The sequence below is a fragment of the Schistocerca piceifrons genome, chromosome 1, assembly GCF_021461385.2.
Source record: "Schistocerca piceifrons isolate TAMUIC-IGC-003096 chromosome 1, iqSchPice1.1, whole genome shotgun sequence".
NCBI classification, from domain to species: Eukaryota; Metazoa; Arthropoda; class Insecta; order Orthoptera; family Acrididae; genus Schistocerca; species Schistocerca piceifrons.
Window position 1 is genome coordinate 774823551 of NC_060138.1, and position 22686 is coordinate 774846236.

The following is a 22686-nucleotide window of genomic DNA, read 5'->3' on the forward strand; positions in this document are numbered from 1 at the left end:
CATACATAAAGAAAGCGATCGTTATGAGGTATCGCCCAATAGCTATGCAACACACATAATGTACAAGTATCGCGGGTGCTACCTTAACTGACTGAAACTACTAGGAAAACTACCGTAGTACATGTTTACTTATGATAAGTTTATGGAAGCCTATGGTAGTTTTACAACTCTAATCCCGGAAGCGAAGTGCTGCTTGCAGAGTTATCTGAGCCTTTGCTGCCAGACACAAGGGGGAAGATTTGCTTAATCCAGCTCTTAAGCATTTTAAAGTGCAGTACTTTATTAGAGCCTGTGCTTCACTTTCTTCTTTTCTTTCTTTCTTCGGGCCTTGGTGCCGCTTCAGGCGGGGTCGGCCGTGTTACTATTGATTTGGTAACGTTAGTGGCAGAGGGTGGCTGGATGCCCTTCCTGCCACCACCCCGAACCCCCTGGGATGGAAGTAGTGTACCCCAGCTGTCTGCGTCTAGTGTAAGCCATGGAATAGTGTGAACTTGTTCAAATATCTGCGAGTCGTGTAACTGAGGTGGAACGTGGGGACCAGCCCGGTATTCACCTAGAGGGATGTGGAAAACCGCCTAAAAACCACATCCAGGCTGGCCGGCATACCGGCCTTCGTCGTTAGTCCACCGGGCGGATTCGATCCGGGGACGGCGCGCCTACCTGAATCCAGGAAGCAGCGCATTAGCGCTCTCGGCTACCCTGGCGGGTCAGTTCACTTTCTTCTTATCTTTAGAAATATATTAACACTTTATTTTGTACACGAAGGTCACAAGCACGATAAGAAAAGTACGTCAGTAAGTACTCACAACGCGCTATGTACTGAGTCGTACTTTTTACAGATCATAAAATCTTGGTTACATTCATACCATCTATGTTTATAGTCGAGGAAACCCATAGCAACCTTCGTAAGTAAGAGCGCAATTGTAGAAGAGGGACGAAAATTGAATTTAGTGTTGAATTTTGTGAACCTGCAAAAGATCGAGGCCAGTGTTACGTACCAGCGACCTTCTGCATGATGCCCTTCTCGTAGTAGTAGCGCAGCGACCTGCTCAGCTTGTCGTAGTTCATGGCGGGCCGGTTCTTCTGCACGCCCCACCGACGCGCCACCTGCAGGCAACACACTCACAAGAGTATTCAGTAAATCACGTAACCTAAAGGAAGAATGGTTCTATTTGTGAAGGTGCGAGGCTTGATTACATGAGGAAGAAATGGGCACATATTAAAAGATAGAGTGTTCATTGTCATACATTACATTAGATTTGCCAGTTATTATGTCATTCAGAATGCCTTTATAGAAAAAGTGTGCAAGGATACACTAAGCAAATCCATCACCAAGCGGCTGTTCCAGAATGCAAGAAATCTGACAGATGTATCCAAAGTTGACTGGCCGAAAATGTGAAAACTATAAAATTTGATCGTGGTTCAAGTTACATATACTTTGACGTCCCACAAACTCTGTATGTATGACGCTTACATAGACAGTCTGGTCTGTCCTTTTTTAGTATTCGTACTGTTTTGCATAAGTGTTTGGAAATGAATCTGAACAGAATTCGTGTTGTTCATGAGTTATTATCTGAAGACAATGGAAAACCTTTAGTTTTCTACCATTGACTCATGTAATTTGCAACCCTAGACAGGGAAGAAATCGATGATTGTTTTGGTCTGAAAAAGCTGCTTCCATCTTGATGCACATGTTATTGTTCGGAACTCAGACATTATGACTACCGAAAATCCACATCAACTGCACTAGTCCTCTCCGCACGCACAAACAGTAGGTATTCGGTGTGCCGTGTCACGAACAGAAATTTTTCACATATTTTCATGGCATAGAGCGCTACATACAGGTGGTGCAACAATTTGTATTCAGTATATTTGAAGCCAGCCATAGAAGCCACAATTTCAGATAGACGATGGGCAGTGCTACTACTCACATAGCCAACTACATCATGATGACTACGTTGAATCAGTGATTTCGAAGAGTCTGATTTATCCCCATCTGACTTTTTATTGTGAGGCAATTGTAAAAACGCTGCATATAAAACTCATCACACTATCCTTAATGTGCAGAAAGAAACTGAATGAATTGGTATTGCTGAAATTCCTCAACAAACGTCGCAACAAGTGTTGAAGAACATGCGACGAGGTGTTGAGTTATGTGGGTCGTGTAATGAAGGTCACTTTCAATGTTTATAGCTTGATCGTTTTTTCAGAATGTAGGCCGAGTTTTCTAAACCTCGTTAAGAGAGTGACCGCTTCTTCACAATCCATTACGGTGGCCTTTGTGAGGTTACAAACGACGGCAGTTCCTTTTTAATTTGTTGATTTTGCTTATTGTACGGCATGATGTGACGGGAACTGTGCGAAAGGCCAAATTCTCGAAGGAAAGGAAGAACGAAGGGCAATGAGGGTAGTGATTGCTGAGCGCGCGAGCGACCGGTTGTCAAGCGTGGGGTTCAGGTGAGAGCGTTACGGGTCGGCATGTAGTGAAGTCAGGGAGGACATCATGATAAATACATATTTTTCTATGGAAATGGAAATGAGCGTTTGGCGTCATTGGCCCGGAGGCCCCTGACGGAGCAGGTCTGGCCGCCTTGGTGCAGATCTTATTACATTCGACGCCACATTGGGCGACCTGCGCTCCGGATGGGGATGAAATGATGATGAAGAAAACACAACACCCAGTCCATGAGCGGAGAAAATCCCCGACCCAGCCGGGAATCGAACTCGAGCCCGTAGGACGGCAATCCGTCACGCTGTCCACTCAGGTATCGGGGCGGACATATTTTTGTATTTATGTACCTCAGAAGATTAGGCCCGAACGTCCCTCTCACATCTCACCAGACATTCTTAGGAAACTAACATTATTATGTGAGAATTACATAGTAATAATAATAAAAATAATATTAATAATAATAATAATAATACATAGTAATCAAGGTATGGTGTTTCAGAAATCCCAGTCTAATTAATAATGGATTAAGTAATTTCCTCATTTCATTTTTGTCGAATCTGCGCAATGACCTCTACCAGAAATGGTTGGAAGGTGTAGAAGGAATTAAATCTGGAGGAGAAGTGAATGGCCCGAGTAAGAGCGAGAAATAAAATGGTAAGGTTATAACGGAGGAAGGAAAATAGAAATTGACACGAAGAGAGCAGGGGCAAAATGCACAACGTTGAACAGAAGGGAGAGTGCTGGGACATGCCGAGAAAAAGAGCTACGCCAATTATAAAAGGTAAAGATTCAATGTTACCTGAATGCAGAGTGGTTTTGGTAAGACGCAGGTATCTTGTTGCCGAGCCGTGGGGCTGATATAGAGAATCAGATGGGCAAAATTTATTCTTAGGTATAAGTTCAGCCAAGGTGTTCAACGAATCAATTCTTTATTGTTGTTATGGAACGATGGTAGGCCATGCGCAAGTAAATCAGTGTACCGTGTAGAAGACTCGGGCTAATTAATGGTTTGAAACGTCTGTTTATGGAGACATGATCACATGGTCGACTGGAAATGTTAAAAATGAATCTCACGTGTAGGTTAAAAGAAGTTCTGATGAACTGGCCTGGTTCAGGAAGCTGTGTTTTGTAGTGGTTTTGTTAATATCAAATTTATTAATAAATTAAAGTATAACATCATTTAAACTGGATTATTTCATTAGCCTCTATTGCATTTTGTATCAGATTACAATATTATCATCAATTCAAATCCCATGTTCACACGCATGGGACAGACGAAACACAGAAAGTATCGTTTTTACTGTGGGGTCATACCAGCTATTTCGGTGAAGAAATCGAATCTCTGCAAGGATAAAACCGAAAAATTTGTCAATTAGAGCCAGCCAAACAGAATTAATTATAAGGTGTAATCAAATGAAAACGAGATAGATGGAAAGAACTGGTCCTTATTTCAAAAGCAAACGGCATATCTGTTAACACGTTTATCCCACTGTGAGACAAGATGGTCAGGTCAGTACCTTCGTGAGAAAATGTTTGCGGTTTCATACGGAAACATGATTGTAGCAATGCGTGCACCTCTTCGTCTCAGGCGCTGCAGTCATAGACTGTGCGGCTGGTCCTGGCGGAGGTTCGAGTCCTCCCTCGGGCATTGGTGTGTGTGTGTGTTTGACCTTAGGGCAATTTAGGTTAAGTAGTGTGTAAGCTTAGGGACTGATAACCTTAGCTGTTAAGTCCCATAAGATTTCACACACATTTCACACACCTCTTCGTCCTAAGCAAATCGACAGCCACGAATGTCTCTCCCCGTGGGTGTAATACTATGGAAACCGCATTGGGAGAGATCGAAACTACAAGGAGGATGTGTAATGGCTTCCCAGCGAAACTTCTGCAGCGTTAGTCGAAACAATATTGGCAACATGTGGGCCGGCAGATACAGTCCCGATCTCTCCCCATGCGATGTCCAAATTTTTGCAGCCCCAAATAAAGAAGTTCGTGACCGTCGAATCGCTTCGGACAAAAAGGTGCGCGCCTAGGTACAATAATGGTGCTGTAGGAACCGCAAACACCTTTGCTTGAAAGCATTGATCGTACTGTCTCAAAGTGGCATAAATGCACAAAATGTTATACCAATTACTTTTGAAAAAATAAACAGTTTACTTACTTTTCTTCTATCTGTCTCGTTTCCTTTGACAGCCCTTTATAGATCTGACAACTACCGCATTGACAATATCCAAAGTGGATGGTAGCATCATACCTTCCATTTGTTGTTTGTGAAACTAAGAATTATTTATATACAATTTTATTATCACACAAAATAGCATCACAAAAATATGTACGCTTTAATCATTACATATGGTAGCATCATACCTTCCATTTGTTGTTTGTGAAACTAAGAATTATTTATATACAATTTTATTAGCACACAAAATAGCATCACAAAAATATGTACGCTTTAATCATTACATAATTAATGAGACAATTAATTCCGGTGGTTAGGAAAGATGGTCTCACCTTCTACTACCCTAGGAGATAAGTGACTTCAATTATTTTTCCTATGTTTAGCGGGTCTCAGCTGAAATATGAAGGAGACTGCTTGCATAGTCTCAGTGTAGGTAAGCTGTTACGCGGAAGTCGTGGGTTCGATTCTCGCCGTTGTCATGCGGCGTTAATGAGTGCATGTTGTTTACTAGCAAGATCTCATCGTTTATGTGACCAGTTTGAAGGAAACGACGAATCATGTACATTTATTCGTTAGAACAACTAAAATTAATGTGGAATTTCTGACGTGTGACTGAATCTTAGGCACTGAGTGAACTGTCCGAAAGCCAGGAGTACGAATGCCGGTAAAAGAAAGAAAGAAAAAGAAAGGTAGGAAAAAACTTTACCAAACTCGAGATGAGACTAGTTTCGCACTTCAACCAAAAGCTTAGCCCTCTTCGCTCAGTTGAAGACGAATTTAACGTACCTACATGAGGTGAGGTGTTATTGTGGCCTGTGCTACATTGTGCAGGCAACACATAAGCTGAAAATCTTTGCGCATAGCACAAAGTCCAACACGCTTCGTCTAACCGGAACGACGTCAGATATCACAGATAATGACAGCAGGATCCTTGTCCAACTTCCGGCTCCTAGGATTTCGTAGAGGCGGTTGAATGATTTTCGTTTAATTGTCGCCTACAATCGAACGTTTAAAGTAATTCGTACACAATGCAGCTTCCGAGTTAAGTTCGCTAGGGGCATCACATGGAGGCAACCCACCACATCTCACTGTGCTGCTGGTTGTCTCTATCTCAGGCGTTCTTATTGCTTCTCCGTCCTCCACGCCAGAACATTGCCGCCAAACATTATTTTCACTTAAGCACCAATTCAACACATCAACTGGAACCCATCATCGGTCTTGCTTCATTATTTCATCTGGTCCTGTCCTTTGATACATGTCATGTGACGAGCGTGAACAGACGAAAAGACCCGATATCCTGTGGCTCCAAGTTCGGTGATCAGTTACTGGAACCAGTCACAATTGTCAGGCATCTAGAAACAAGTATTCAAAGCCATTTAAGATGGAATAAGCTCACTAATTCATGGGATGGCAACAATGTGTAGCAGAAGATGCCACTGATCTTGTTTTATAGTTTTAAAAACAAAACATTTTGAACCATGAAACTTCCTGGCAGATTAAAACTGTGTGCCCGACCGAGACTCGAACTCGGGACCTTTGCCTTTGGTAGAGCACTTGCCCACGAAAGGCAAAGGTCCCGAGTTCGAGTCCCGGTCGGGTACACAGTTTTAATCTGCCAGGAAGTTTCATATCAGCGCACACTCCGCTGCAGAGTGAAAATCTCATTCTGGATTTTGAATCATGTTTTTAATTAAGTTGTATTACTGGTTTCGGCCAACTTAGGCCATTTTCAGATTTAAAAGTACGGAGGACGGTCGCTACTTCTGCCTTCAGCTACTGTTTTTTTGTCACAACGTCGCGAACCAGCAGCTCATGTACGGACCGTTCTGATAAAAAAAATATGTCTCGTACATTTAGATGTGGGACATATAAATGACAGACTTTATCGGACGGAATAAAGTGTAATTCAGTGACGAAGAGGACGGCTTATAGAACCGTCTGTCACTCAGTTCTTATTTTAGTCGTCAGTTCAGTACACTCACCGATTTGAATATGATTTAAAGAAGAACTATGCGATAGTTGTGAGTTTTCTTAGCCAGCGTGAGTGTCTCAGACATATTTTACGAACTCGAAAGGTAGACGTTACAAGAAGAGCATTGACACTACCTGGCAGATCAAAACTGTGTGCCGGACCGAGACTCGAACTCGGGACCTTTGCCTTTTGCGGGCAAGTGCTCCACCAACTGAGCTACACAAGCACGACTCACGCCCCGTCCTCACAGCTTTACTTCTGCCAGTCTCGTCTCCTACCTTCCAGACTTTGCAGAAGCTCTCCTGCAAACCTAGCAGAACTAGCACTCCCGAAAGAAAGGATATTGCGGAGACATGGCTTAGCCACAGCCTGGGGGATGTTTCCAGAATGAGATTTTCACTCTGCAGCGGAGTGTACGCTGATATGAAACTTCCTGGCAGATCAAAACTGTGTGCCGGAAACATCCCCCAGGCTGTGGCTAAGCCATGTCTCCGCAATATCCTTTCTTTCGGTGGCAGAAGTAAAGCTGTGAGGACGAGGCGTGAGTCGTGCTTGGGTAGCTCAGTTGGTGGAGCACTTGCCCACGAAAGGCAAACGTCCCGAGTTCGAGTCTCGGTCCGGCACACAGTTTTGATCTGCCAGAAAGTTTCATATCAGCGCACACTCCGCTGCAGAGTGAAAATCTCATTCAAGAGCATTGACCACTGTGGAGAACTTGACGCTATGCTACAACACGAGTCAAGAAACATTAATTTCTCCAACACACCTCTGGTTTAATGATCAGAAGAGAAATAGGAGTTTATGCACGGATGCATCGACAAAGCTTTCCGTACGCTGTTGACGGAAGATACGAAAGAATGGGCGTGGGAAGGGGGGGAGGGGAGGAAGAAACCTCAGTGAGGTCACTCAAGACGGAGAAGAAGCATGGATAGGACAAGGAAAGGGAACGAAATAATCTGCGTCCTTTCCAAAAGAACCATCGCCTTATTAGGTACACGGAAAACTTTAAATCCGATCGGCGGGACGAGATTTTTAGTATCGCTCAATTCGAATGGACAAAAGTAGCATGTGTGAGAATCAGCGAACCACCAGTTTAATAATTATTTAGAGAAGGATGGAACGACCGATTTAGGTTCCATAGATACGTAGGATCACGGGAAGGAATACAGATCCTAGGGTGTGTGTTAGAAGATAGGTTCAAGAAAGATGAACACACATTTATAGAGGAGATGCACCATGTGACCGATGTTACATAATCTATATACAAAGCAAGCAGCAAAGGAAATCAAGGAAATCAAGGGGAAGTTTGGAAAAATGAATTAAAGTTAAGGAAGAAGAATATAAACTTTAAGGTTTGTCTATGACATTGTAATTCTCTCAGAGTCGACAAAGGACATGGAAGATCAGTTGAAAGGAACGGATGATGTCTTGAAAACAGGTTGCAAGATGAACATCAACATTAGTAGAACTAGGAAAGCTAATTCAGGCGATGCTGTGGAAATAAAATTACAAAATGAGGCACTAGAACTAGTAAATTAGCTATTTGGTCAGCAAAATAAGTGAGAATGGGTGAAGTAAACAAGATGTGTGAGGGCAATTAAGGAAGGAACGGTCGTGCAATGGAAACCAAAGTGAAAATCAAAACTGTTTTGTTTACAACAGTCAGGTACACATTCCAGCTACTTCTATGCGTAGTCGTCGCTTCGACTTAGATACCTGTCGTAGTGTTATACCAAATTTCTTTCAACACACTCGTCATAGAAGACAAACTCCTGTGCTTTCCGACAATTTTCTACGTTAGACTGTAGCTCGTTGTCCACACTAGAATGTTGTCTTCATAGCTAGCACTTCATCCGAGTAGAAATGAACATAAGAGAGAGCCAATTGCGAGCTGTATCGAGGGTGTTCAAATTCTTCCCATGGAAAAAGCTGCGGCAGTGTCCTCATTGTCCCAGTAGAGTGCGGCCGAGAACTGCCATGAAGAAGGAACTGTATGGCAGCTATGTTATGTGAGGTTCCATGAAATCAGGCGAAATTTCTCCGCAGGTACCAATCTTGGCGGAAGACACTGTAGTTCTCGGTATCTTAACGTGCTCAACTGAGAAGAGCGACGTGACGCTAGAGACACTGCCCACCACATTTGTGAAAAGCTTCATCAGATTTTCGCTGTGCTTTCCATTTCGTGACCGATCGTTTCTTACTTTCCAAATAGCCCAAAATAAAGACTAGTGGTAGCGAGAAAATCGTTTCGGACAACAGAAATATGTTAGCATCGAAAATAAATTTCTACTAAAATTCCGCGCGAACAGGTCTTAGAAGGCCCAACGGTATCGACCTACTTTCTTGTCAACCTCAACCGATAGGCGTCACTGGATGCGGGTAAGGAAGGACATTTGGTCACCACACCACGCTACCGGCCGTTGTAAGTTTTCGTGATTGGAGCCACTGTTTCTCAGTCAAGTAGCTCCTCAACTGGCCTCACAAAGACTGAATGTACCTCACTTGCTAACAGTGCCCGGCAGACCCCAGTGGTAACGCATCCAACTGCGTGCCGAGTTCGACAGCGCTTATCTTGGTGATCTAGCGGGAACTGGTGTTACCACTGCGGCAAGTATGTTGAAGTATGAGCATAGGTTTCAGAAAATCTTTTCTGTAAGTACTTACTTATCTTGGGAGTAATCACGTGTGATAGTCAAACGTTGACGACAAACAGTATAGACAAGAAGAAAATGGAAGCTTTGTAATGTGGTGCTACGGAAGAATACTGAAGAAATTAGCAGTAATTTCATGTGGCTCAATGGCCGAGTACAAGTCTTTCTATTAGGCTCCATTTTGGCGACTTGGGTGTTCCATAACCCACCCCAGTTATCCAACTGGTAAAAGGGAACCTACCGTCTAACGTGGAATACGACCCACGATTTCTCGCATTGTTGAGAGGTAAAAGCTAGACTAAAGACAGCGTGTAATTTTTTGTGCTCTGACCGGGATTCGATTCCGCGACCTCTCGATTTCCAGGCATGCACTTTACCTTTCTTCTTTTTCATCTTCCGTTGTATCTATCTGTTCTTCGTCATTTTCCGTCAGCAGATCTGCGCGGATATCGAATGAAACCACTCTAACATCTCCGATGAGTACTTCACTCAGTATTTTTTACTACACAGGGTGGCCATGGCCGCTGACCGAACACGCTGAGCTACCGTGCCCGAGGTAGAGTAATTAACGAAGAGATAATGCATCGAACTGGTGAGTGGTAACTAAGTGGCTTAATTTGACTAAAAGAAAGGGTAGGCTGTAGGACACATCCTGAGGCATAAGGGAACAGTTAATTTTGTAATGGAGGGAAGTTTGGTGGATAAAAATTGTAAATGGAGAGCAAACCGTGCCTACAGTGAGCATATTCAAGTGAGCGTAGGTTGCAGTTGCGCAGAGATTAAGATGCTTCTGCATTATAAACTTGCATGGGGAGCTGCATCAAATGAGTCTTCGGACTGAGGACCACAACAGCAACAACGTGTATCCTGAACCACACTGGTTACGACGTATAGGGGAGAATGTAGAATCTTGTAGACTGTTCGCTATAGATGCCTAACACATTAATTCTTTGGTCTCCTACGTCAAAATTTTACTTTCAGGTGGGCAGTAAGCTGTGGAATGATTTTTTTTTAAATTTAACAATGAATTATTGTACGCACTACATATATTGCATTGCCATGACACTTTTGGAGTTCCGGACAAGCAGCCTTTACGGCCTGTGGCACGTTTCACGACAAAACTAGGCAAATGAGCTAGGGGTTTAAACACACAGCAGACAGCGAGGGTGAGAAGTTGGCGTGCGTTGTCCCGCAGGACGTGTCAAGATGGAGCTGAGCTCCCAAGTTGGGGTGTAGTTGGCGCGATCGATACCCATTAAGAGAGTGGCAAGTGCGGACTCAACTGTGCCGAGGCGGCCCACACTCAAAGGGCACGCGGGGGCCGCCAGGGGGCACAGCACCACCCCCTGCCCTGTCGCTCTCACCTCGAGGAACGCTCTCTGCACCGACTTCCCACTGTCCAACGACAAGGCAAACTTTCTCGTCTGCCAACCAATGCGAAAAACACTCTCCGATACATGCTTTTGCCCGCCACAAAGAAAATGTATTCTTTCTTTTACTAAAAGAGTGCGGCTATTTATTTAAAAAACTAATACCGGAGAAGAAGTAATTAAAAATAGATACAAGATTTATTAGTATTCTAGCAACAGGCGCACTGTGTAAGAAGAAGCTTGGAGACATTTCAGCAGAAAGAGGTCTTATTAATGCAGGCCCAGAGGTAATAATTTTATGTCGCAGAAGTTGAAATTTCAAGTAACGGAACATGATTTGTACTAGCAGCATAATTGAACTTCTAACGAACTTCTTCGCGTATTGACTTTACTCTAAACTGCTGACATCTGAGAAGGAATGCCAAGTTTGATCTACAAGAATTTAATAAACGAGCAATTTAAAAACGGATGATAGTGAAATTGGAGCTGGTCTAAAACTTACCTTTCATAACAGCTGAGGTAGCAAGATAATTACAGAAGAATATTGAATAAATCCTTTTTGCTAGAAACCATTTACTAATAAACAGAAATATGAAACGAAACGAAAGTTTTACACTGGGCACTCACATTGACTAACTGAAGACGGGCCATTCAAACGTGGTATCTTCTCATATAATAGATGTTTAATTAAATATTGTAGCCAGGGTTCACGACACATTTCATATATGCGATAATTTCGGCACATTTCACACAGACATAACAACTGAAATTTATTCAAGAGAATGAATAAGGTCGAACCAAAGAATCAAAATTTGCACCAAGGCCGGAATTTGAACCCGGATCTCCTGTTCTCTAAGCAGATGAAACTTAATATAGCTTTGGAACATATCTCTGGAACATATAATTTCATAGGAAAATTATTAATTTAAAAGTGAATGTTGTTGATTAAAAATGATATACCTGTAACTGTAAATCAGAAATTCAAAGAAACGTATATCAATAAATACAAACTGTCAGCCAGATATTTGCGAATGGTCTTTGTAAAAAGAAATTGTGATTTATAATTTTGCATTTAATTAAAGTATTGGAGTCTTGTACAGAACTATATAATCACATTAAAATTTAGCTGTAAAAGAAATAAATGGAGGAGCTGTTGGTTCACGTGACTGATCAGAACGAAAAACTAGCTCCTGCGTCAGCGATATCATCCTATTGTACAAGAAAAATAAAAACACTTGTTTCATCTATGAGTGATTTAATGAAAAAAAAACACACACACACACACACACACACACACACACACACACACAGAGAGAGAGAGAGAGAGAGAGAGAGAGAGAGAGAGAGAGAGAGCAGAGTCCTATACGATTTAATATTCGAATGTGAAACGTCTTTATTTTGCTGGAGACGAAGCAAACGTACGAACAAGGCCAATAGTGGATTTACTAGTTTTTCTGTTCCAGTTCCTGTAATTAATTGATTTCAGAGCGCTTTGTGAGTCGATGACTGTTACTACCTTAGGGAATTTGAGGGATCTTGCGTATTTTATTCCCTGCATAACAGCAAATACTTCAGACAGAAATACGGAAGCATCGCATGATAGTTAAAACTTGCTTTCTTCCGCAGTTTGTGGGAAGAAGAAAGCGCATCCTGTACGATTTTCCCTATTCATCTGTATATATTTGAGCATATCCTGCCTACGTTTGTTAGAGGTACGACGTAGGTGAAAATTACCGATACTCGAGTCATTCAAGAAAATTAATAGCGTCCGTTGTGAGAATGCGTATTGGAGACACAGTACTGTCAATGTGATGAAATAACAATTGCTGATCAAATCACGTTCTATTTCAGTGCAAGCACTACGATAAAGGCAGAGTAGACTTTTTAAAGGAGCCCCCATGACTTGGTCACTGCCTGCCACACTGCACTATCCCATTTCTCGGAGATACGACCAGGGTTGCATATGATGTCTTGGCCAGGTTTATAGCACAAGAAAGTATCAACATCTAAAAGGAATGGTGGCCATTGAAATTAACTAACAAACTGAATTAACTGCTCTAATACAAACGAGTGGTTACCTGTCAACTGAAGCTAGTAGTTTTAGTGAATACATGTAATGTTTTTACTATGAAAATAAATTTACGATTGTATGCTCTAAAATGTGTATATGATGAAGGTAAAATATAATCTTGCTGTATTTGTAAATTTTTTAAATTTTTGATGGCTAAAAATAATGCGCACTAGAAACCAATAATAAGTACATAAAAAAAAGTATGAACCGTTACTGTGGAAAATGGATTCGTATAGTCTACTGCTGTATGGAACAGATTCTAAGAAGAAAGGTGGGACTGTGTTCTGACTGATTATAATAGTTGTAATGGAAACGTTTATCACTTTTTGTGCTTTGTTTATCTTAATAAATGTGCGGAGTCATGTACAACATCTCATTATATTCTAGAACTGGTATTTGAACGAGTACTCGATTAATCTCTGTTACTTTCCTGCCGCGCGGGATTAGCCGAGCGGTCTCAGGCGCTGCAGTCATGGACTGTGCGGCAGGTCCCGGCGGAGGTTCGAGTCCTATCTCGGGCATGGTTGTGTGTGTTTGTCCTTAGGATAATTTAGGTTAAGTAGTGTGTAAGCTTAGGGACTGATGACCTTAGCAGTTAAGTCCCATAAGCTATCACACACATTTGAACATTTTGAGGGTCACTTTGTTATTCGTCTGTCTGTACGACTGTTAGAAGCTCTTTCTCTCAGTAATGGGTAGACGTATGAAACTGAAATGTATGTAGCGTACTAAGGTCAACGGTCCATTGGAGGTGTAAAATAATTGAAGCTTGTAAGTCAAGGGAATGAAAAGATACGCCCATTTTTTCTCTTACTTTTACACTCGCAATTACCTCATGAAAACCTGTTGACTTAGAATTACGAATTTGTCAAGATGCAAGGTTTCACAGTACAACAAAAGTAAAAATCCGGAAATTGCTTATTTGCAATCATATTAACGAAAAAATTTTTTTTTGTTATTTGTTATCTGGCTGTCTATATGTCCATCCGTCTGTTAAGATCCAGTTTCTCAAGAACAGGTAGACGTATCGAGCTGAAATACATATCACATACTAAGGTCTATGGTTCTTTGGCGGTGTAATAAATGTAACCTTCTAAATCAATGAATTCAAAAGGTACGGCGATTTATGTCACATATTCTGATACTCGCAAACTCTCTCTCAAAAGGTAAACAGTACTTCCCTTTGGCGTACAATCATGAAATTTTTGCAATACGGCGGATTTCACAGTGCAACTAAAAGGAAAAATTCCGAAAATTTTTAATTTTTGATTATATCGCAAGAAAATAATTTTTTATCATTCTCGAAAGTCTTGGAATTCCAGGAACTGATATCTTGCCAATATCGATATCGATAACAGGCAAAAATATTCAAGATTCTAGATTCCCGTGATGGATGAAGTATCTGTGTACGTAATGTAGTTTGAACGGCACACTCGGCCTCGAGTACTACTCGCACTTATCCCGTTTTTTTTCAGTTAATGTCGGTTCCTGAAATTTTATAGACATGCTCTCGCTAGACAATCAGAGTATATCTTCGAGCGTCTGTCAAGTCAGGTCTTTCAGCATTTATGTGACACTCTCCCATGAGTTAAACATACCTGTGAACTGTCACACGTATGTTCAATGTCGCCTGGTCACATATACTTGAGCAGTATTCTACGGTTGGTCGCACGAATATTTTGCAAGCAGTTAAAGTAAAGATTAAGGGGAGTTGGAACGCCCTATCCCGACAATGTTAAATTTAATGACTTGGCTTCCCTGCATTTCAGGAACCACTGTAGCCATTGACATGAAACATTTACAGGACATTAAACTGTATGTTCTGAGTCTACTGAACTACAATAATTGCATTTCAGCCACTGATTTCCGAAATAAATTTTTTTAACTGCACGGTTAAAATTTTGTGTACTTTTTGTACGTTAACCTAAATAATTTTAATTATACATGACATTATGTTCTTCTTTTAGTTCAGTAGATTCAAGATATGAATGTTATTACTCCCTGAAAATTTGAATACTCTACTCGAAGTGGCTTCTGAGATTTAGGGAAAAATGCAACGGAAAATGTAAATTTTCAGGAACGGGTTCTAAGGTTTCGAAAGGCTGTAACTCATTAATATATGTTTATTTTTTTTATTATTAGTGCTCAGAAGCACCCTGCACCATACTGTATACCATCCTCTTGATCTTTTTCCAAGTTTTTTCTTATTTTCTTCTTTCTGGACTCCTTAGTGGCCAACTGTGCTGCATACTCTGCTTTATCAATGCGGACCTTGTCCATCCGTTCAAGCTCTCTGATGCAGTTTGCTCCAGGATTAATTCCCAAATGCTGTAGCACTTTCACCCTACCAATGTTGCCATCATTAATAGCAATAGCAGCATCACTGACCCCTCACTTTAGTGTGCTCATTCCAACAAAAACATACACTCCTGGAAATTGAAATAAGAACACCGTGAATTCATTGTCCCAGGAAGGGGAAACTTTATTGACACATTCCTGGGGTCAGATACATCACATGATCACACTGACAGAACCACAGGCACGTAGACGCAGGCAACAGAGCATGCACAATGTCGGCACTAGTACAGTGTATATCCACCTTTCGCAGCAATGCAGGCTGCTATTCTCCCATGGAGACGATCGTAGAGACGCTGGATGTAGTCCTGTGGAACGGCTTGCCATGCCATTTCCACCTGGCGCCTCAGTTGGACCAGCGTTCGTGCTGGACGTGCAGACTGCGTGAGACGACGCTTCATCCAGTCCCAAACATGCTCAATGGGGGACAGATCCGGAGATCTTGCTGGCCAGGATAGTTGACTTACACCTTCTAGAGCACGTTGGGTGGCACGGGATACATGCGGACGTGCATTGTCCTGTTGGAACAGCAAGTTCCCTTGCCGGTCTAGGAATGGTAGAACGATGGGTTCGATGACGGTTTGGATGTACCGTGCACTATTCAGTGTCCCCTCGACGATCACCAGTGGTGTACAGCCAGTGTAGGAGATCGCTCCCCACACCATGATGCCGGGTGTTGGCCCTGTGTGCCTCGGTCGTATGCAGTCCTGATTGCGGCGCTCACCTGCACGGCGCCAAACACGCATACGACCATCATTGGCACCAAGGCAGAAGCGACTCTCATCGCTGAAGACGACACGTCTCCATTCGTCCCTCCATTCACGCCTGTCGCGACACCACTGGAGGCGGGCTGCACGATGTTGGGGCGTGAGCGGAAGACGGCCTAACGGTGTGCGGGACCGTAGCCCAGCTTCATGGAGACGGTTGCGAATGGTCCTCGCCGATACCCCAGGAGCAACAGTGTCCCTAATTTGCTGGGAAGTGGCGGTGCGGTCCCCTACGGCACTGCGTAGGATCCTACGGTCTTGGCGTGCATCCGTGCGTCGCTGCGGTCCGGTCCCAGGTCGACGGGCACGTGCACCTTCCGCCGACCACTGGCGACAACATCGATGTACTGTGGAGACCTCACGCCCCACGTGTTGAGCAGTTCGGCGGTACGTCCATCCGGCCTCCCGCATGCCCACTATACGCCCTCGCTCAAAGTCCGTCAACTGCACATACGGTTCACGTCCACGCTGTCGCGGCATGCTACCAGTGTTAAAGACTACGATGGAGCTCCGTATGCCACGGCAAACTGGCTGACACTGACGGCGGCGGTGCACAAATGCTGCGCAGCTAGCGCCATTCGACGGCCAACACCGCGGTTCCTGGTGTGTCCGCTGTGCCGTGCGTGTGATCATTGCTTGTACAGCCCTCTCGCAGTGTCCGGAGCAAGTATGGTGGGTCTGACACACCGGTGTCAATGTGTTCTTTTTTCCATTTCCAGGAGTGTATTTTGGTAGCGAGTCCATATAAGATCACTGAACGACTCATTGGGATTTTGAGTCTGACCATGCAGACACTTCTTCAGTAATTCAGGATTTGCCAGGTGTCTGTAAATAGGTTTTATGATATCCATGACTGCTGCTGGGATGTAATGTTTATGGCTGTATGAACTGTTTGAGTACTGGGCATTGCGGTAATTGTATCATGAGGGCACCAGGAGGGCGAAGTTGGTGTACTGGCTTTTTATCTGTTGACAGTGTGTGGAAGAAGGTAGCCCATACTGCCTGCTTCATTTTCAAAAAATCCCCAGTATTATTTCTAATGGCCGTCCCATAATACTGCTGTAGTTCATCAATCATTTTGTCAGTCAGTCAGCCTCTTATGAGTTCACCATCAGAAAGTTTCTTGTCTCTCAAACTTTGTTTCAACTTCCTCAACCTGGTACCCATCCTCTTCTGGACATGACACGACTTTTAACCCATGTAATACAGCAATACACAGCCTTCTATATAAAAAATACCTATTTTATTAGATCTTGAAGTAATGCACGTAAAAATTTTAACATTTTCAACAGGTGTAGATTATATTTAAAAAATAAAATACTTCCCATGTGAGTTTATAAGTGATTTATATATATATATATATATATATATATATATATCAATTCGAATGTATTAACATTAGTCGTAGATGGTTGTTGGTACACTTTAGGGGAATAGGTGTAGCGACTGTTTCTGCCTCTTAAGGAGAGTTAGAAGGGAAAATTTGTTTTTTACATGTTCGGATTTTTATCTCATTATAAAATTTGCAATTTACCGAATAAAATGATTATATATATTATATATATATATATATTTGCAATTTTCCGAATAAAATGATTATATATAAAAATTTTATAATGAGATAAAAATCCGAAAATGTAAAAAACAAATTTTCCCTTCTAACTCTCCTTAAGAGGCAGAAACAGTCGCTACACCTATTCCCCTAAAGTGTACCAACAACCATCTATGACTAATGTTAATACATTCGAATTGATAATTATGGAAATTACTTCTAGAGTACTGGAAATAACCAGAAAAGCAGCTACTCTGGAAGAAGACACTGCTCTTCCTCTTATACCTCTCAGCTGCTAGTTTTATTTAATGCTTTCAACTAAGCATTAATGTAAGTTTACGCAGAGGACTACCAGCTGTCCCTTAGTCCAAATGTTATGATTACTTGTAGGAGTGGCTAATAAAATGTTCTCTCACTTTACTTTTCAATATATGGACATTTTGAGTTTCCTACCTTATGGATTTTATCCAGATTTGACGCGGCAAGTTTACCGAGAAATTTTTATCCAAGGACTCCGTCACGAAAGACTTGGTACCCATTCTTACCTGATGTCTGCCGGAAATCTGTTAAATACTTTTGCGTTTGAACATAGTACTTCATTCTGCATCCCAGACAGGGATATATAGCTTATACACAAATTGTTTTTACATCTAGTATTTCGGTTTCGATTTTTCAAAGGTCATTTTAAATGCACTGTTACTGTTAACCAAAATTACTATTAGACAGTAGATATATTGGCACATAAGGTTAAGAATCCCTTGGCTTTCACAGCTCACCGTAAATTCAATCTTATCGTTAATCAAAATTACCGTTCCCTAGATCCTCAGGACGCTGCTGTAAGATGTTCAGTAATCAATCTGACATAATATTCGTACTTTATACGTCTTTAGAGTAAATACTTTTTTGGCCTTAGTGTATTACCACAAAAGATTATGCCATAGTGAACTATTGCATGATAGTATGCAAAGTATGCTAGCAATCGTGTCAGCAGGTCTATATAATAGGAGATTTTTTTAAGTGCAAAGCGGGAAAAACCAATCTTTTTGGTTAACTGACGCGTCCTCAGTTTAGCACATCTAGATGCCTAGGAATATCACACTTTGAACTTTGTGTGGTATATGTCCATTGACCTCTACTTCTGCTACCTGTTAGTCATTTTCATTTGTTTGGGTCTGAATGATATGGGTCGTTATATGATTAAGCAGTTTCATGCGAACTACTTGTAAGCCTATTCCATTGTTCTTGCTGCATTTGGTATGGGTGTGTTTCAGCCTTCTTTCAGTGTACCCGTGTCACTAAAAAGCGTCAAAATTTTTGAAGAATCCTTCAATGTTCCTCGTGAACTATTTAAGTAGGACAAGAACAGGAGAAAAACATGCACAGCATCCTGAGGGACACAAGTTTTTATGTTCTTTTACTATCAGTTTAGTTTTATTCCTGTGGTAACATTTGCTAATATGACTCTCTGTTTTATGCTGTCGAAATACTACTCCATCGACGTGAGGGGTATGGCTTTAACTTTATCACATTCTAATTGAGCTACTCAAAAGAACACTTCGTCAAGGTCACAGAAAATTCCAACAGGACAGCTTTTCTCGAGGAATTCTAGAAGAGATTTTGCTGTTGTGAGTCCTTTATGGCAGGCAAACTGAGCAGTTGTTCATAGGCTGACATAAAAATGGTTCTGTATATTGTTGTAAGATACCTTCGAAACACGGGAAGGGGGAAGATAAGTTTATAATTAGACGTCAGTTGCATTTTGACTCGTTCTAAAGGAAAATTAGTGTCATTGTGTATTAAGAATATCTTTCGAAAAGAAGTACGTTTCTTCTTTACTGTGTGTTATTGGTAAACTTCTTCCCATTGTTTTTTTAGTAATCTTTCTCTGAACGAGGTGACTACGTCTTTAGATATCTACAAAACTTTATTTTTCCCTTCTTGGATCTAGGTAATATATGTGGATCATTTATTGCTGGCATTTGACCACCAGCATCAGACAAACCGGTTATCATATGGTTCCCATTATTTAACGAAAGAAGTTATATTTAGAGATAAATGATCAAATAGTGTTGTGTTATGCCCTTCTACTTCTGACAGAAATGTTACTGTTGGAAAAAAATCAAAACTGGGCAATAGTAACTCTTAAGTTCCCTCGATCGGGACTCTCCAGTTGGAAATCAGTATTGAAAGAACATCCACTGACTTTCCAGATGTTTCTCATAAGTTTTATCAGCACACTTTACAACTGCCCAATAAAATTTAAAACAAATTCCGCTGGGGACATTTAAACTGCCAGAACTGTCATCTTGTGTGTATGCAAGTCTGTTAGTCATTTTCACATTTTTTGTGAGGAGTAACAAAACTAAATAAGTTGTCTCCATCGTTTGGCTAGGACATTTCACCCCTTGGGGTTAGAGTGGCGGTAGGAAGGGGTGACGTGTAAAGCATAGCTCTGAAATGCTTGGAGGAGCTTCAACCGAACTTGGTACACGTAATATAAGATTGGAAAAAGTAAGTCACCAGACAAGTAAGTAGTAAGTGATATAGATACTCGCTGCAACACCTCAGTTTAGCTCCACAATCCTCTTACTCAAGAACTGTGCAATATCAGCATTTGCTTACTTCTTGGATGTGTCGTATACCGGTACAAGGGGATCGCCATATGTGCCAGTTTCTTAAAGCCGCAGGACCTAAAACAATCTGCCCTTGCACTCGCTCTTGTGTATTCTGCTGAACGGTATTGCACTCCTGTGTGGGAAAACAGTGCCCACACAATAAAGATTGATGTGCAGCTTAATGATGCCGTGGGAGTTACCACTGGTACTGTCAGCTTTACTCTCAGTCAGTGGCTGCCTGCCGAAGATAAACTTACTAAAAAGATTACTTCTCATAAGAACTCTCCCTTGTATGATGTCCTACAAGATCCACCAACAACTCGTCTGAAATCACGCAAACCACCCTGGGTTGATTAGAAAGTAGCAGTTCTTTTGACGTGACCACAAAATGGTGACAACACTGAAACGAACATCCGCTCAACAACGCTCACCTGTTTCAAGATCCAATAAAGATCGAGGGACTGGAAGTACCACGCCAAGTCTGGCCGAGGCTGAACCGCATTAGGACTGGCCAAGGAAGATGTGGTTTCACCATGAAGAAATGAGGGTTCCCGTCCATGTGATGACTGCGATTGCGGAGCGGAGGAACAAACAATAGATCACATTGTTAAGGAGTGCCCTCTTCGAGCGTTTGACGGTGGTCTGAGGACTTCACATCAAGTAATTCAACGTGCTCTTGACTGGTCGTCACATTTGGACTTTTCCGTTTGAGTGTAGATACTACAGTGTACTAGTAATACCATACGATAGATAAATTATGTGCAGCAGCAAGTCGCTGACCTCCTCGGGCTCGACCAGCTTGAACTCCATGCCGCGGCCCGTCCAGGCGATGCACGAGGCGTTGCCCGGGTCGTCGAGCAGCGCGACCAGAAACTGCCACAGCTGCAGCGAGCCGCGCCGCTGCGAGTAGCCGCCCCCTCCACCCCCGCCGCCGCCACCGCCCCCGCCAGTGGAAACAGCAGCTCGGCCTCCGCTGCCGCCGCTGCCAGCCACCTCCCAGCTGCTCGGCGGGCTGGCAGGCCGCGAACTCGTCGCGGTCGACTTGTACTCTGTACAGCAGAATCACATTGGTACATTGCCAGCATACCGCGGTACAGTTTCACAGTATTCCGAACCAAGCTTTCAGGTTCACTGAGACAAGAAAAGCGAGTGCTAGGAAAAACTTCCTCGGCATGGCAGAAAAAGATTAAAAATTAAGCTAAAAATTGCGCTTATTTTTTGGACACTACACGTCTCCCGATTTCTTTCCAATGAAGTACGGTTTTTAAAAGTCTGCAAAATACACATCTACAGCTGCGAAAAACTCTTCACTGAGTGAAAACATTTTTCAGTCATAGTTTTTGTTTGATATCAGATTGTTGGAAGTCAGAGGGTATCAAAACTGAAAAATTACGTACACGTTCCGACAAATCGTACTTCGCAGCCCTATTTTCTCGTTTCCGACACAGGTCCCTTTCACCGTCATCATCATCTTTTAAGACTGATTATGCCTTTCAGCGTTCAGTCTGGAGCATAGTCGCCCTTATAAAATTCCTCCACGATCCCCTATTCAGTGCTAACATTGGTGCCTCTTCTGATGTTAAGCCTATTACTTCAAATCATTCTTAACCGAATCCAGGTACCTTCTCCTTGGTCTACCCCGACTCCTCCTACCCTCTACTGCTGAACCCATGAGTCTCTTGCGTAACCTTGCTTCTTCCATGCGTGTAACATGACCCCACCATCTAGGCCTGTTCACCCTGACTGCGACATCTATAGAGTTCATTCCCAGTTTTTCTTTGATTTCCTCATTGTGGACACCCTCCTGCTATTGTTCCCATCTACTAGTACCTGCAATCATCCTAGCTACTTTCATATCCGTAACCTCAACCTTATTGATATAGTAACCTGAATCCACCCAGCTTTCGCACCCATACAATAAAGTTGGTCGGATGATTGAACAGCCCACAGATAACTTAGTCTTGGTACTGACTTCCTTCTTGCAGAAGAGAGTAGATCGTCGCTGAGAGCTCACTACATTAGCTTTGCTACACCTCGCTTTCAGTTCTTTCACTACGTTCCCATCCTGTGAGAATATGCATCGTAAGTACTTGAAACCGTCCACCTGTTCTAACTTTGTTCCTCCTGTTTGGCACTCAGTCCGTCTATATCTCTTTCCCACTGACATTACTTTTTTTTTGGAGATGCTAATCTTCATATCATAGTCCTTACAGGTCCCTTTGCCTGACGAAAACTATACTTTTTTCTTTGCTGTCTGTGTTTCTTTGTGATGGCAATTGGCCATGAATTCGCCATTAGTTGCTTTGCTGTGTATGCATATATATACACTGATCTGCAACCGTAAATTGAGTGTGCTGTACATAGGGACAAGAAAAATGTTTTTTAATTGGCAGTGAAAGATGTATTTTTCTGCGTTGTCCCGTTTTAAGTTCTTATACTTTTTCCGAAATTTCTCCAGTCAATAGATTCCATTCCTGAAGAGGGATTCTGGAACATATGTAAACCATCCAACTACGGCTGTCGTAATCACTAGAATCCATACTAATAATAAATCTGTAAAGCAGTCGTATCTGTCTGTATGTCTTTGAACACGCTAAGCTCCAAAAATACTTGAATTTTCGTGGAGCTTTCGCACGTAACTTCAGTGTATCCTGGTGCGGCGTACAGGGTTCAGTTCATCAAAATCGGATCACAAAAAAAAA

General features: G+C 42.2%; 1 protein-coding gene across 1 annotated transcript in view; it reads right to left on the reverse strand.

Annotated features, from left to right (window-relative positions):
• LOC124775026 (ETS translocation variant 4-like) overlaps nt 1–20941 on the reverse strand; it is a gene marked incomplete at its 5' end in the record, with an annotated part of 38390 nt that extends 17449 nt beyond the window's left edge. Inside the window, 2 exons of the mRNA XM_047249795.1 lie at nt 999–1107; nt 20765–20941. Coding sequence (XP_047105751.1) covers nt 999–1107; nt 20765–20941 — 286 coding nt within the window. The remainder of the gene's footprint in view (nt 1–998; nt 1108–20764) is intronic.
• Nucleotides 20942–22686: the final 1745 nt, after the last annotated feature.